This window comes from Thunnus albacares, chromosome 3 (assembly GCF_914725855.1).
Source record: "Thunnus albacares chromosome 3, fThuAlb1.1, whole genome shotgun sequence".
NCBI classification, from domain to species: domain Eukaryota; kingdom Metazoa; phylum Chordata; class Actinopteri; order Scombriformes; family Scombridae; genus Thunnus; species Thunnus albacares.
In genome coordinates this window covers 12,362,545-12,378,806 of record NC_058108.1, presented here as the reverse complement: position 1 = coordinate 12,378,806, position 16,262 = coordinate 12,362,545, and the positions used below count along the sequence as shown (strand labels likewise).

Here is a 16,262-nt window from a genome sequence, read left to right as displayed (position 1 = left end):
TCCCATTTGTAGAACTAACCAGAAAAATACAGTGCAATCATTGTAATCTGTTTCATACAATTAATTTGTATTAAGTTTAATATTTGAACAATTTGCATTCTTTTAAATTACCAAAAATAGGTCTCCAGAGAGAGTTTGATTACACAGCATTGATTAAAAGCATCCATTCAGTTTGACTTTTACATACTTGCCAAAATCATAATTTCCTCCTTTCCTCCTGTACATGATGAACTTCACATACAATAAATTTAACTTAATTTGTTAGTTCATGCATGATTCCTGTCACACAGTAGTTTGACGGAGAAGGCAAGGTCCACTGTATAAGCTAACAGCGTAATACTGGCAACCACTGTTTTCGTGATAACCAGTTTCGTGGAACCGTTTTTTGGGTCTTTCAACTGCAGTATTTTGGTAAAACAAATCACTGTGGCCATCATGTACAGCAGCACTCCAATCAGACTGAAGCCAGCCAAAAATCTGTCAAAAGGTAGGAGACATCTCCCTGCAAAGTCCCCTAATATTACCACCAGTATGATTAGAGACATGAGGACACAGACACCGTATGACAAACTGGACACCCACAGCTGCCAACTGTGCTCTTCACTGTGCTCCTCACTTTGCTCTTCCCTTGGCAGTAGAGTGTCGACCACAACCAGCAGTATCATCTGACAGCCTCCCCACAATTGGAGTATCTTCAGCAGACCAGGCATGCTGCCCATGTAGCCTCTTTGCTCATGGGCTTGGGTGCGCAGGATGTAGGATTCTGAGGTATAGGCAAGGAAGGTGAGACAGGAGGCCACAGCAGCCGCCACATTGTGCGGCCGCACCCTTTGATACTCCACGATGATCCAAGGGAAAACCACTGAGGCACTGAGACACATCAGTGCACCTAAGACTGCCACTGTCACTGTCAGGTTCTTCCAGGATACTGGGATGAGGCTATGAAACTGGATGACGGAGAGAATGTGGATAAGGAGGGTAAGGGTGAAGAAGAGGCACCAGGTAAACATGCAGAAGTCCCTGAAACTGTTGAAAAGTTGATGAGTTTTTTGAGGAGTTTCAGATAAGGTTTTGTTTTCCGAAGGCTCTGGCAAGGCCACCAGACTGAAGGTAACACAACTGGATAAGACCTCCCATGTCCGCACCAAAAAAAGGGGACTGGCAAAGTCTCTGGCCTCTAGTACAATCACAGGCATTGTCACAAAGTTTAATCTGAATAAGCCAATATCCAAGAGACAAGATTTCCGTCGGTGTGTCAAAAAATACCTCAGTCTCAGTTCCTCTGGATTTACTTTTGAAAAAGCCTGTGGTTCAAAAGCTTTGTCAACCAGCTAGTATCACTCCCAAAATATCCATCTAATATCGAGTTTTGAAGAATAGTCCAGTAGAGTCCATGAGAAAAAATCACTTCAAACAAATCTTAAAAACACAAAATCACTCGAACCATCAGGTTTAATAAAAATAAAACACATGCTTTCTCTTTGCTCTGTTCACCAGCGCTTCATCCTTTTTAAACTTCAAAATTGCACCTTTTGGAATGTATTTTGTAGAACTGTCGCTGTCAAAAAAAAGAGGCCTCGCCTACTTCCTTTTTGAGGCTGCAGGAGTGCACTTTCAGTCTTGCTGGAGGTAGGTGCAAATGACCACAATAAAAAGCATATGCAAACAACGCTATCTGCCTCCCACCCTTGATTCTCATGAAATTCCGTTCCTTTTTTTTCTGAGGTACCAGAAAAATAAACTACAGGTTTTACTGACTCAAAAGCCTTTACCACCACCTGCCTCCCTCTTATCAACCACTTTGACCTCACTGTGGAGGCATAAATTATGGTGACAGGTAGTTCACTGGTAGCTTTCTGTGCAACATTTGTATTAGAGCAAGATCTGTTGATTTGTTGAGTGCTGTAAATCATTTGAGTGAAATGCTGCTCAGAGGATCTGGTTTAGGGTTGTGGATCTGCTCTCAGCAGAGAAGAATCTTATATTGTGAGGAGTCTCTCTTTTCAACTGACAACACTTGGAAATGTGTTTTAGCTGCTTGAATGGAAATTAGTGTTTAGGTATCTGTTTGGGTACCAGCAGCATGCTGTAAATCTTTCATAGTCTGAATGTATGTGCATTCATGCATGTGTGTGGATGTGTTTATCTTGTATGCAAAGAGTGCATGCACGTGCTTGCACTCTATGAAGTTTTCCTATGAGGATAATATATGTGTATGTTTGTATGCATGCATGTTTTCACAGGGCAGGTGCAAGTATGTTCCCTGTATGTGTATTTACACAAGCACAAAGAGTCCTCTGAAGATCCCAGCCAATCACTTTACCTCTGTGTATGGGCACACCTGCTCTCTGTGTTATAAATAGACGGTGGATACATCAATTCCCTCGTGTCACACAGCTCAAGTTCAAAAACTTCTGTTTTGACGGATGGGAGAAGACACACTCCACAAAGACAGATGATAGCTGATAAACAATGGTAACCTGCTATTTCAGAATCATGGTTGTGATGTGTGTATTGGGGGTTTGTATTCATTTGCACAGCTTAATAAAATTAAAGATGTAACCTCATCAGTTTATGGTTAAGGCTCAGGTGTGTAGTCAACAGATGACTTCAGTGCTCTTATATTTAAATGTAATGAGTTTCATTTCATTTTCTCCTTTGAACAAAACTTTGAACTTTTTGAATTTTTTCCTTTCATGACAAGACAACCCTGTCCATTAATTTCTTAATTTTTTTTTCAAAGATTCTCTTGTACAGAGAAACACAACACACAAAAGCTTTAAGATGTACTGAAACAAAAGTACTCATGAAAACAGCTGTTATGAATAACTGACATTTGTAGTCTGTATTTCCGCATGAAAGTAGTGACTCTCTGTGGTAACAATATGAAGTGCAAGTTTTCAGAAGGCCCAGAATATTGGAACGCAAAGATGAGGGCCATTGGTAGTACTGGAAAAGCAGCAGCAGAGGGTGAATTTATAACATCTTCTGTTATGAACAGAACTGCAGTAGAGGGAAACCCCATCTGTACTAAAATGTAATGTATTAAATGTACCTCTTTCTTTCCACAGTACAATGTATTCACCTTCCACTGCTGACAAAAATGTTAATTATGTCAATGAATAGCACACACTTAGTACACAAGTTTGCATAATATATATACTACACAAATGAAGCTTATAATGTTAATTACAATAATATATATATATATATATATATATATATATATATATATATATATATATATATATATATATATATATATATATATATATATATATATATACATTTTAAATAATTAGCAATGTGGTGTGAACCTTTAAAAAATCTACTGCAAAATTAAGCTTCTGCATGCCAATAGATGTGAATGACCACATGAGACACAGTGTGAAATGCCTTTTGGTTGGTAAACATTTTGGTTTATGTGGTATGGGAACACAGCAAGCACGGTTGCTATTATTGAACACTGTCTCATTAATACACAAAAGAAAGATTAATACAACATGCAGCAAATTTACATATAACAAACTCTGCAAAACAAGATTTTGTGGTTATTGTTTCACAAATCAGTCAATATAAACATTTAGAGATTGTTTTGTAGTGTTTTACGGTGGGATGCATCTGCAAACTTGCAGCACTGACAGAGAGCACAGCTCTGTTACAACGCAGGAAGTTTTGTAAGTGTCTCAAGATGACTGTCACTGTTCTGATGGTAACTCTCAATTGTTATTTTTACTACATACCTACTACATCAACCACCAGGCATTGCACAGTGCACAAAATGTACCTCACTTAGATATTTTATTGTTTTACACTCAATCACAATGGATGTAATAAGGGTCTGATGAATTGATGATGAATCTCATCATATTGATCTAATAACATAAAATGATTGCATACATATTCAACCACACGTGTAATCAAGGTGTAATAAATACTTGTATCCAACGATTGATTTCCTTGTGAAATGCATGCTACAACAGTTGGTGACTTATGTTTTAATGAAGTGAATGTAGAATTTAGTTGTTAAGACTGATGGATGTAGGGGTGAAGAGGTTGAAATATTAATTTTAGGTAATGCAGAGCAGAGTTTTCCAGTCAACCTGCAACAAACAATGATAGTGTAACAAAGAAAAAAAAGGAAAGCCTGTTTATTAAAAAAATGTTAAGTATACATAGTTCGTTGTTAGAGAGCTAAAATTGCAAAGACAATAGTGTGGTATGTGACCTATTCAATGTATGGTGCAACTTTTCTTTTAACAATGACACAGATAAAAAGGAAGCACATGCAGAATGGCCCTGTCAGGTCAAGATGATGGGAGAACCTGTAAAGCTTTTCAGTTGTATCATTTATTATTTTAAAAGTATCATTACTGTGTATTGAACAAAGGAACCTGATTGGAATAATAATAACAAATAACAGTGAGCAATAAAGGTTTTAATATTGTGGAGTGATGATACTTAAATCTGCTGCAAAATGAAGCTTTTTCATTCAACTGAATAAGATCATCCAAATGAGACAAAGCGTGAGATACGACAGATGAACAAAACTGAGAAAAGACCAAACATTTGACATTTTGGTTTATGTGGTTTGGGAACAGGGCGCACATTGTTGCTATGGTTGAGTAGACGTCAAACAGTAAGAGGAAGAATTGTGCACTCTTCATACTGCATTTCATCTTGTAATTATAGTTTATTATTTCACACAACATTCTGTATGTTCATTTAGAGATTGTTTGGGGTGTTTTAAGGTGGGATGCATCTGCAAATTTGCAGCACTAACAGTGAGCACAGCTGTGAAACAGGAAGTGTGTATGCATCTCTAGGGACGTCTGTTACTGTTCTTAATTCATTACCTCTATTTCTACTATTTCTACAAATACAAATAATTAAATAAAAAAATTAATTTCAAAAATTAACAGCTGGATGCAGGATGTCTTCTACTTCACTGCAAAGTCCATTCATGTTTCCACATCAACCTCGTGTAAGTTATATATATAATATATATATCATATATCTAATATGTAAGCATATTAGACCAGGATTGGCTTCCAAATTAGTTGTGATGTCACAAATCAAGCAAGTATATACATGCCTTAGATTTAAGGCCAGCACAGAAAAATGTTCCTGCTTCAGCTGATGACTGTGAAAACAAACTCTGTACATACATCTTACTGTGCTGTGAAGGTCAAACATTCACATGAAGAAACAGTAAGTGAAAGACATTTTTGAGTGGAGGGGGACTGTTTATATCCTTGGGAACATTTTCAACTAACCCTAACCCTTTTCCACTGCACTACTTTGCAGCTACAACTGCAACTGGCTATTGGCTGGGCATGACAACCAGGGGGAGTCATGAAAGATGATGATTTGTGAGTTGGAGGAACTGAAACCCCCCAAAAAAGGAAGAGAAACATATTTAAATAACGGAGGGAGGGTAAAGAGAAAAGGACAAAAAGTCAAAACTAGAAAGAATAAAGAGTAAAGTATTTTTGTGGGCCTTGCTCCTCATGCTGATACCAGTGGCCTCCATTACTGTAAAGATATACACTATATATAGCAGATATTCACATCAAATCATCCCAGCCTAAAATTTTGAAATTAATGTTAAAGATTGACAATACTCCTTTAATTGTTTAATGGACAGACAGTAACTTCTGTGCTGCTGACCTTTAACAAGACAATACTGTGTGTGTGTGTGTACATGTATGCATGCATGCGTGTGTGCGTGTGTACCTCTCTAGGTTACCATTGGACAGGTCATCAAGCTTTGTCATTATTACAGTAGCAACATATATCAAGCATACTCACACTGTGTTGTCCTTGGGTGGACAGTCATAAAAATCACTTTTGCCAGTTTAAAGCTGTGTAGCACCAACCACCACTGGAAACATGTCCCATGATCGCACACATACCTAAAGACAAAAAGACAAGTACACACACACACACACACACACACACACACACACACACACACATCTCCAATTATTTAAAGGGAATTATAGTAAAATATGGTTTCTGAACTTTACTGAATTAAAAAGTAAACCTATTCCAAAACCCAAGAACACTAGCAAAACAGGTATCTTTGGAAGATGGCAGTCCCACTCTATTTTAAATAAAAATTAAGTTGTACAATCTTTTCTTGGAAAACTGAAATATCCAAGTATCCTCTCAGAAGAAGAGACATGGGTGCATTAAAACATAAATTTATTTGGAATGATTTTCAAAAAACAAAAAACAAAAACAAACAAACAAAAAGATTTTTTAGTCTAACTACGCATACGTTCGACACACCAATATACTTAGATATTTTAATGTTTTGTCAGTTATTTGGCCCCAGTGCTGAAAAAAAAACAGTGTAATTTCCTCTGTAGTTTTTATAGTTGGAATGACAACAACAGCCTGAACATCAGCGGAGACACTTTTATGTGTCATTTTGATTATATAAGATTATAACAATGAAAGTGCATTGTTTACATTGCTATATCATCATATCAGTCTCTGAAGTGCAGTAGCTGGTTTACACAGCCAAATATGACTAGGTACTATATTATGAAAATTAACATTTCCTTCTGTAAATAAGTAAACCAAGCAAAAGGATTCGAGGTGAACAATGCAAACAACATAATTTTACAGTGTGTGGATGATTTAAATAAGGAACAAAAGAAGTGAATGATTTAAAATGCAAAAATATTAAAAGTAGGGAAACAGTAGGGATGTTATGGTCCTGAGAGTGAGGTCAACTGTACAAAAAAGCAAATGAGTACTGAGCTCAACATAACTGACCTCACATAGGACACACGATGGTTTTACTCTACTGTATACAGTATATACAGTACATGCAGTATGTTAGCTTATGTGCAATGTTGACTGACACTGTCTTTTTTGATGTGGTCACCAAAGTCAGATCTTTTCAAACAGATAGGAGCTTTAAATTAAATGCAAACAACAAGTTCTAATAATATCTATCTATCTATCTATCTATCTATCTATCTATCTATCTATCTATCTATCTATCTATCTATCTATCTATCTATCTATCTATCTACCTATCTATCATCTATCTATCTATCTATGTATGCCACAAATTTGATTATATATATATATATATATACACACACACACACACACACACACACACACACACACACACACACACACACACACATATATATATATATATATATATATATATATACACACACATATAAGAAAGGTAGAAAATAACATTTTGGTCATTTATTTTGAAAAATATAAACATCTAACAATGGCTCATTGGCCAAAATTATCACTGAAACAGTTAAGTTTTGTTGCAGTAGAAAAGGAAAACAACCTTTCTGTTTCTTGCAAGGAGTCAGGACACCAGCTGACAGCTGTGTTATGATGATTTATGGTCTAACTGTATATAATGTTAATCTGTCATAGTTGTTAGACCTTGCCACATGCTTCTGGGATTGCCCTCCTGGAATTGAAGTTCTCCTTTCTTCCATCACAGACTCAGTGAATCCACTGATGTCATTGGTGATGTTGACTGTGGTGTCCTGGAATGTGGTCCATGTTGTGCAGACTGTGGGGGGCCTCTGATTGGCCTGACCATTTCTTGACCTCTCATGGCACTGGGACCATGTGTTATAGTTTGTTTACATACTTTGACCTCAGCAAGATGGCCACATAGCCACTCTTTCCAAATCTGGGTAACTATTCTACTCTGTAGTCATTTTGAATGGCGTGTAACAGTGATCCAGAGTGTTTACTCCCCTTGTGACTTCCATCAATATGTTGATGGAAGTCAAGCATAACCTCCTTAAGGTCAGCCTGATTGAAGTCTCCAGCAACAATGAGTGCAGCATCAGGATTACTGGTCTGTGAGCAGTTCAAGTCTTTTGAAAAGATCCGACAGGGCAGCCTCTGTATTCGCCTGTGGTGAGATGTAGACAGCTGTGATAATGACTAATGTAAATTTCCTTGGTAGAAAGTGCGGTCTGCCTTTGATTGACAATAACTCCAGATCAGGTGAGCAGGAACGGTTTAGCATTTTAATATTCCCACTATCACATCAATCCTTATAAACCATAAAACACATGCCTCCTCCTTTTTTCTTGCCAGAGTCCTCTGTTCTGTCAGATTGGTTTACAGAAAAAGAGTCACCTGGCTGAATGGTGCTATCTGGTATTCCAGGATTACAGTTCCTGATATCCTGTTGGAAACTGATGCAGGCACAGAGGTTGTCAAGTTTATTATCCAGGACCTGTACATTGGCTAGCAGGTTGCTTGGCAGAGAAGATCTGTGTGGCCAGGATTGCCACTGATGTTTAATCCCTCCACGTTTACCTCAGTGTTTCCTCTGACTTTGAGATGGACGCAGAGATGGTCTTGCTTGTCTCTGTGGTTGGGATCATAACTGGTGTTTATCCCCTCCACCTTTTCATCAATGTTAACTCCAATGGTTACATTTGAAAACCTCGACCGGCCAGGTAGCAGAGTCAGCAGGAGGAGAGTTCACAAAGTGGTGAGTTGACCATATCCCTATCCTGATGGGTGACATGTAGTCACATGTTATCATCATTATCAAAAAGTACAAATAAATTTGTTAAAATAAATGTTAAGAGCATAAATGTGCATAAATTCGGCAGAGCTAATGGAGAAGTGACTGGATAGGTCATGCAGGGATAAAATGGGTCATCAGGTTTTGCACAAATATGTGGAATCCATGCCAGCTCGAGTTCATGCTGTCATTAAAGCAAAAGGGGGACATATCAATTACTAAGATATTCTTAAAGTCATGTACACTTCTCAATAATTCAACTTTTCACTCAAATTGTTAAGTTGATATTACCATTTGTAATGAAAATATTAGTATTACATTTGAAACAAATGCAAAATAGAAGTATCTTGATTTGTTTAATTATGACTGGAAAAACAAATTAAATTGGTAAAAGGCTGCTAATAACGTTAACAATAATCCACCAATCAGGTCATAAACAAATAAAGTGCGAATGTAATTTTTTACGGAGAGTCTGTGCAAAACCCCTGAGTATTGTGCAACAGTCTACATCCAGTAATCACACTGAAGTAATGGCCGCTAAAACCAAAGTTAGCTTAGTTACACAAAATACCTGTTGAACCTAACTTTGAAGTGCAATGTCCTCCTCCAAACAAAGCCAATACTTATTCCATAGTCTCCTCGGTGGATTCAATTATTGCAAAATCGTGCCACCTTTGTGATGGAACCACTGGCCCAGCCTCATTGCATCAATCAGCTGCTGGCTGAAGACTTGGGCCTCCTCCACTGTAGCACAAGATCGCCGTCTCCATTACAAGTCAACCATATTGTGGCTGGATAGATTAGGAATGATGGAGTGCCCCTGGCCCTTAGCTCTCTCTGTACAATGCTGTAGGCCTTCCTCTTTTGTATGTCATGACTGTAGACAGTGAAAAACATCAGATTCTTCCCATTATACTAGATGAGCTTGTTGTTCTTCCTGGAATCCCTTGCCCCATGCAGTATAGCCTGACCGTAGATTTGATGTGCCCTCTCAATCTGAATTGGATCAGAGTCAAGGTTTACCAGCCAGATATTATTCCTCCTCTTGTGATCTTATAGGGATGCCATGTTCATGTTAGCCTTTAGCTTCTCTATCTCCAGGTTGCAGGTGTTGGCGTCACATTTTAAACCCCTTGTTTTTGACTGAACGGTCCATCTTATCCAGTACTTACCTAATAGACAAAGTACTGTCATTTCTTTGTGCAGTGACCCAATCGTCCCGTTTATTTCCACCAGAACTTACCAGATTAGCCACCATGATTTATTGCTTAGCCAGGGCCTGTGTAATGGTGTCTGCCACCTTATTCCTTATCCCTGTGCTTCCCATATGGGGAGGCAGCTGGAGAAGTCATTGTTTTCCTGTTCGTTGACATTGATACACTTAGATTTCAAAATATCCAAATAAAATCTGAGGAACCAGCATCAAAACAACAAAATAGTGGGGATAAAGCCAGAGCTCAGAGTACTGTGGCCATATATGGGTCACATGACCTCCCAGAGTCTGTGGCTCTTGTGTTGTGCTGCAGAATGCTATCAGACTGCTCTGCCTATGATCAAACACTATATTATTGCTATATACAAAATTTGATTTGCTGTCAACATAATTTCACCATAACAGATCAGGAGGCACCATACTGAAAATATAAATTTCTCCCTTTTGGTTTTGGATTATTCTCTCAACACAGTGATTTACAGTGCAGATGTGCGTAGTAGACAAGAAATATGCTTTTTAATTTCATTTCCTGCTCAGAGCAGGTTCAGCAGTTTGGCAAGTGCATCAGTCAACGTCTTCCATCATGCTGGATTATTTCTTTGAACAGAGCCACGCTAGCTGAATATCACTGCTTCCAGTTTTTGTCTCCAAAGTGTCTCCTGGCTGTTGCTTCATATTTAATGAACAGATATGAGAGTGGTACCAATCTTTTCGTCTAACTCCCAGCAAGAAAGCAAATAAGTATATTTCCCAAAATGTTGATTTATTCTTTTGTAAAAACTCATAATGTATCAAACATGTTTGCTGGGACTGATGTTAGAAGAAAGGAGACATGATTTGTAACAGCTGATGGGGGCGACAGATCATTGAACATTGCCCTGCTGTTTCCTTGAGATCTGCTTTGTTTTACACTCCAGTGAATGTCTCTCAGCAGATTTCCCAGATTTTTCAGGGCTACACAGTCTGTACCTAGATCTCAAGGAGGTTTTTATCTCTCACTAAATTCTCATTTATATTCTTTCATTTCCCTTTCTTATAACATGTTAATAGGTTAGTGTGAAAGCTCAGTTTCCCCAGTTGGGCCATTGGGGTTTTTCAGTGTGATTGTGTGAAGGAAATGTGAAGTATGAAATTGCGTGAATGCACAGAAGTTTTTAGAATCTGATAGATCACATAGACAATCAAGATTCAATACTATGATATAAGTCAGACATTGTCAGCCACTGAACAGAGCTTGCTGTCAACAGTCAAAGTAAGGTACATCTTCCTTCTTCCGTTCTTCCTTCTGTGAAACTAGTAGTTTCACATCAAAGTTTCATTTCAGTAGTTTGAGACCACCAGCTTAGTACTTCATAATCAAATTTTCATTCAAGCTAAGTTTGAATTGTTAGTCAGGCCTGCAAATGTTTCTTTTCAAGTCAGTGGCTCCATCTCCTGGACAAATAGGGACCCTATAAATTAAGAGACTGATATTCTACCTTTGGGTCTGTGAGCAGCATACTGTGTATCTATAATTCAAAGATAAAGACCATCCTCACATTAAACAGGTTATAGATAAAGGACAATAGACAAACACTTCCACTGTAGGATGTCTACAGTGGAAGTGGAAAAAAAAATCATGACATCTGGTCAAATATTGGACAAAGATTCTATGGTCTGATGACATCAAAATCAAGTTTTTTTTGGCTATCATACCAAACTACTGTATTGGTTTGGTTTTTGTTTGGTTTAATACACAAAGAGACACACCATCCGCACTATGATACCTGGTAGTGGCAGCAACATGCTGTGGGAATTGTTCATTGCAGCAGGCCATACATGGCCTGTGTAGTTAGCTGGTCAAATAAACACAGCAAATCAAAGAACACAAATAAATTCTGGAGAGAAACCCTCTGCAGTCTGCATAATAACTGCAACATGAGGATAAAAAGATTTATTTTCCAGCAAGACATCGACTCCTACATAAGAATGGCCTCTTAACCATCATTATTGTCCTGAAGTGGTCAAGTCAAATTCCAGACCACAATCCAATCCAATAGTGTCAGGACTACAAAGTTGCTGTTCCCTCATGGCACCAATGCATGGCAGGGCCTGAGAGGTTTTACAGAGTAGAATGGGGAGCAGAAGGTGTAGCCTCTTGACATTCAACTTGTTTTTGGAATTTTCACCTATTTGGCATACCCAAATGGAAAAGCTTATAACAGATAACTGTAAGGCCAAAGTGCATGTATTGGGCTATTTGAAAAATAACATCTTGTAGTTGCTGGAACTGTGCTTGTTTAGCATGTAGCTAAAACACAACCAAAATTACATAGTCCAAATATGGCTAAAAAGTGTTTTTGGTCCTCGTCAATAAGGAGTCACATTTGACTAACAATAACTAGGACAAGCTTTATGCCAGAACCAGTGTTGTAGTCGAGTCACTAAGTCTCGAGTCCAAGTCCAAATCCGAGTCACCAAAGAAGAGTCTGAGTCGAGTCCGAGTCGAGTCCCCATTACCTGAGTCCGAGTCGAGTCCCAAGATGGGCTCCAGTGCTTCACTCTGGCACGGTCAAAGAGCTGACATACAAATAAAAAAGTCTACATTAAACAAAAATGACACAGCTATAATTTCATATTAATATTAATGATGCACTGATTGCAATTTAATTGCATTTTTGGCGATTCTGATTTTCTTTATAAGAATTAAATAAGATTTGTTGTGGGCTTTAAGGTATTACAAATTTCAAACTTTGTGTCTTCTTCACTCACGCTTAAGAACTTCCATACCAACGGCGATGTGTATGTGGGGCTGTATTGTCTTTGCGTTGTGTGACAACAATGTCTGTGCTTCAGCTGCTGCTGTGTGCGTGACGTGAACCATAGTGTGACTATGTGAAAATATGACCGGCAAAAAATCGGATATATATTACCTGTTTATCAATTAACAAGTTCGAGTCCTAGAGTCCGAATGCAGTCAATACTCGAGTACAAGTCCGAGTCCGAGTCATCAGTGCGCCAGTCCGAGTCGAGTCACGAGTCATGAAAATCCAGACTCGAGTCGGACTCGAGTCCTGGACTCGAGTACTACAACACTGGCCAGAACTATGTAAATCATCTCTAGGCCTAACCTTAGGGAAGCGAGTTTTTAGTTTGTGGTATCACTGGTGTCCCCTAACCAAGTGGCCAAATTGTGCCAATTGCTTTTACTGTGTGACGCTAAGCTGCTTACAACTGGCTTAAGCGGGTTGCTGGCGACCCGGTGGATGTTAAGAAGTTAAAGCCGATACAGACTCAATGTTCACTTACTTGCAAAGGTGCTTTACTTAATTTTGACTTGAAGAGGGTATAATATAATCACTTATTTGGTATAAATTTATACTTAATTTATATTTTATCAGAATTGTTTTCTCTTTGAAAGGGAGTTTTTTATTGATCAGTGTCAAAAACGTCAATTACATTCACTGTGTGTTCAATCTTGTAAAACAAGAAAGTTTTAAAGTACTTTTTAAGTACTTGTATCACAACCACTTCTAAAAACATGTAATTTCTAGCTATGTATATCTAGGTTGTATCATGTGGCCCTTCAACAAGGAACCAGCCTCCAGCACGAGTTGAGACCTGCATCTGTGAATCTGCATCACATACTGTAACAATATCAACACACAATACACAAAACAGCATCATATTTCTGTGTAATCGTGAACATCACAGCACTCTGTGATCATAGATAGGCTGTTGATGAACTTGGGGGCGAAGTGTGGAGAGTTGGTGTGAACTCACACTCTTCTTTTAAAGTATCTCTTTCTCTGTTCTGTAATTGTTTTTTGCAGATAATGCATTCTCCCTAATAGCTTTAAATTCTGAGAAACTGCGTGTTCTGCTGCAGCTTGTGATTAGGCCTAAACATGGTACACAATTTTTTGATATCCTATTCGGGGCTGAAGGAGACTGGAGCCTAACCCAGCATACAGTGGATTAGAGGGAGAGGGCAGTGGGTGTACGCACCCTGGACTCAGAGATAACATTTGCAGACAAACACATTCATACCGACAAGTAATTAAAAAAGCGCCTGCTTTTTTAACTTGCGTATCTTTGGACATTTGAGAAGAAAAACTGAGCTGGTGTAACATCATTATCTAATGTTATGTCAGTTTTCGCTCTAGCTTGCAACAGTTGTCGGAGTCATTGTTGTCAGACATATTTTTCTTGTTGACAAGGTTAGATTATGTGCCTTGGAGTGCTTGTTTCATATTTATGGTTATATGTGCCCAATTAGCTGCCAATTATGGAATGACAGCAGGGGAAGGGACATTTGTAGAGTGTTTGTAACCATAGGGTTAGGTATGCCTAAAATATAGATACTGTAGGTATTCCCACCTCTGGGCATTTTTAGGTAGGTAGTCCATACCTTTACTTGAAAAGTTTTGTGTAAACAGTGTAACAGCTCTTGTCAATCAGATATATCTTTTTAATATCTACATATACCTGCATAGAGTTTATGCACGACTACACCTTTGCTTTGGATAGAGCACAGCTAACTGTTTCCAGACTTTGTACTAAGCTAAGCTAACCAGATGCTGGCTGTAGCCTTATATATAATGGACAAATATAAGAGTGGTATTGATCTTCTCATCTAACTCTCCCCCAGAAAGCAGATGAGCATATTTCCCAAAATGTAAAACTATTCCTTTAATAGAGCTCTGACTTGGAGGGAAAATGACTGGGACAGAGCTGCTGAACAAGACCAGAGTGACATGCAAGTAAAGTAGTCTCTGACAATTATTAGCTGCCCTTCACTCTCCTCCTCTCTGAGTTTCTTCAACCCATTCGTTTCTTCACCCCCTTAACAATAACCCCTCTCCATTAGAAAACTGAGTAATAATTTGCAATAAATTGCTATCTCTGAGCCCCCCAAACCTCACAATATATTTAGATGAAAATCTGTATGCATTTCAGGCAGTTGGAAAGTGTCAAACTGAATTTACGGGGTTTTTTTGTAAAACAAAGTATTTAAACTGTTTAAATATTTTTATAAGTACAGTTGTAAATTTCAGACCTTAATTGCTTACAAGGTTTGTCTTAGTTTGCTGGACACATCTGCAAAACATGTTCACTCACTTCGTCATCCTTGAACCTGAGTGTCTTTGGGTGTTTGCTTCTAGAAGCAAAGTTTCAGCAGTGGGATTTCATTTGATTCTTAAAGGTGCAGTTCATGATTAAATAAACCATCTTACCATAAAAAAGCAAATTAGTGTAAAACAGCAAAACTATTTTAACACAATATAATAAAGTGCACCACAAACTACTTCCAAAATGACCATACAGTTGAATCAGCAGCTCTTTAATTTTAACAAGCTTCAACACAAACTAAATATTATAACCATGATGGTAGGATTATTGCCAGTATGTTTATAATTCTATTTTAAAAAGTAACCTTTAGAGTGAATATATAGATTTAACATTCAGATTTAAGTTTTAAAATTTTGATGAGCATTTAGCTCAGCTCATTTTTTTGAATTCTGTTTAATTGCTAGTTATGTGTAGATATAAGACTTATGTTTAACATTTACAATACATTTATCTAGGTTGTATCTTGTGGCCCTTCAACAAGGAACCAGCCTCCAGCACGAGTTGAGACCTGCATCTGTGAATCTGCATCACATACTGTAGCAATATCAACACACAATACACAAACACAGCATCATATTTCTGTGTAATCGTGAACATCACAGCACTCTGTGATCATAGATAGGCTGTTGATGAACTTGGGGGTGAGGTGTGGGGTGTTGGTGTGAACTCACACTCTTCTTTTAAAGTATCTCTTTCTCTGTTCCGTAATTGTTTTTTGCAGATAATGCATTCTCCCTAATAGCTTTAAATTCTGAGAAACTGCGTGTTCTGCTGCAGCTTGTGATTAGGCCTAAACATGGTACACAATTTTTTGATATCCTATTCGTGGCTGAAGGAGACTGGAGCCTAACCCAGCATGCAGTGGATTAGAGGGAGAGGGCAGTGGGTGTACGCACCCTGGACTCAGAGATAACATTTGCAGACAAACACATTCATACCGACAAGTAATTAAAAAAGCGCCTGCTTTTTTAACTTGCGTATCTTTGGACATTTGAGAAGAAAAACTGAGCTGGTGTAACATCATTATCTAATGTTATGTCAGTTTTCGCTCTAGCTTGCAACAGTTGTCAGAGTCATTGTTGTCAGACATATTTTTCTTGTTGACAAGGTTAGATTATGTGCCTTGGAGTGCTTGTTTCATATTTATGGTTATATGTGCCCAATTAGCTGCCAATTATGGAATGACAGCAGGGGAAGGGACATTTGTAGAGTGTTTGTAACCATAGGGTTAGGTATGCCTAAAATATAGATACTGTAGGTATTCCCACCTCTGGGCATTTTTAGGTAGGTAGTCCATACCTTTACTTGAAAAGTTTTGTGTAAACAGTGTAACAGCTCTTGTCAATCAGATATATCTTTTTAATATCTACATATACCTGCATAGAGTTTATG

At 38.1% G+C, this 16,262-nt stretch overlaps 1 protein-coding gene across 1 annotated transcript; it reads right to left on the bottom strand.

Moving 5' to 3' along the window:
• Window positions 1-48: 48 nt before the first annotated feature.
• Window positions 49-1,539, bottom strand: LOC122979194 (myeloid-associated differentiation marker homolog). The gene has a single exon (XM_044346450.1). It carries the CDS (start codon window positions 1,194-1,196, stop codon window positions 267-269), a length of 930 nt encoding a protein of 309 aa, XP_044202385.1. The 5' UTR covers window positions 1,197-1,539; the 3' UTR covers window positions 49-266.
• Between the last annotated feature and the right edge of the window lie 14,723 nt (window positions 1,540-16,262).

Coding starts and splice junctions, on each gene's coding strand:
- LOC122979194 (XM_044346450.1), bottom strand. CDS start 1,196: ATGCCTGTGATTGTACTAGAGGCCAGAGACTTTGCCAGTCCCCTTTTT.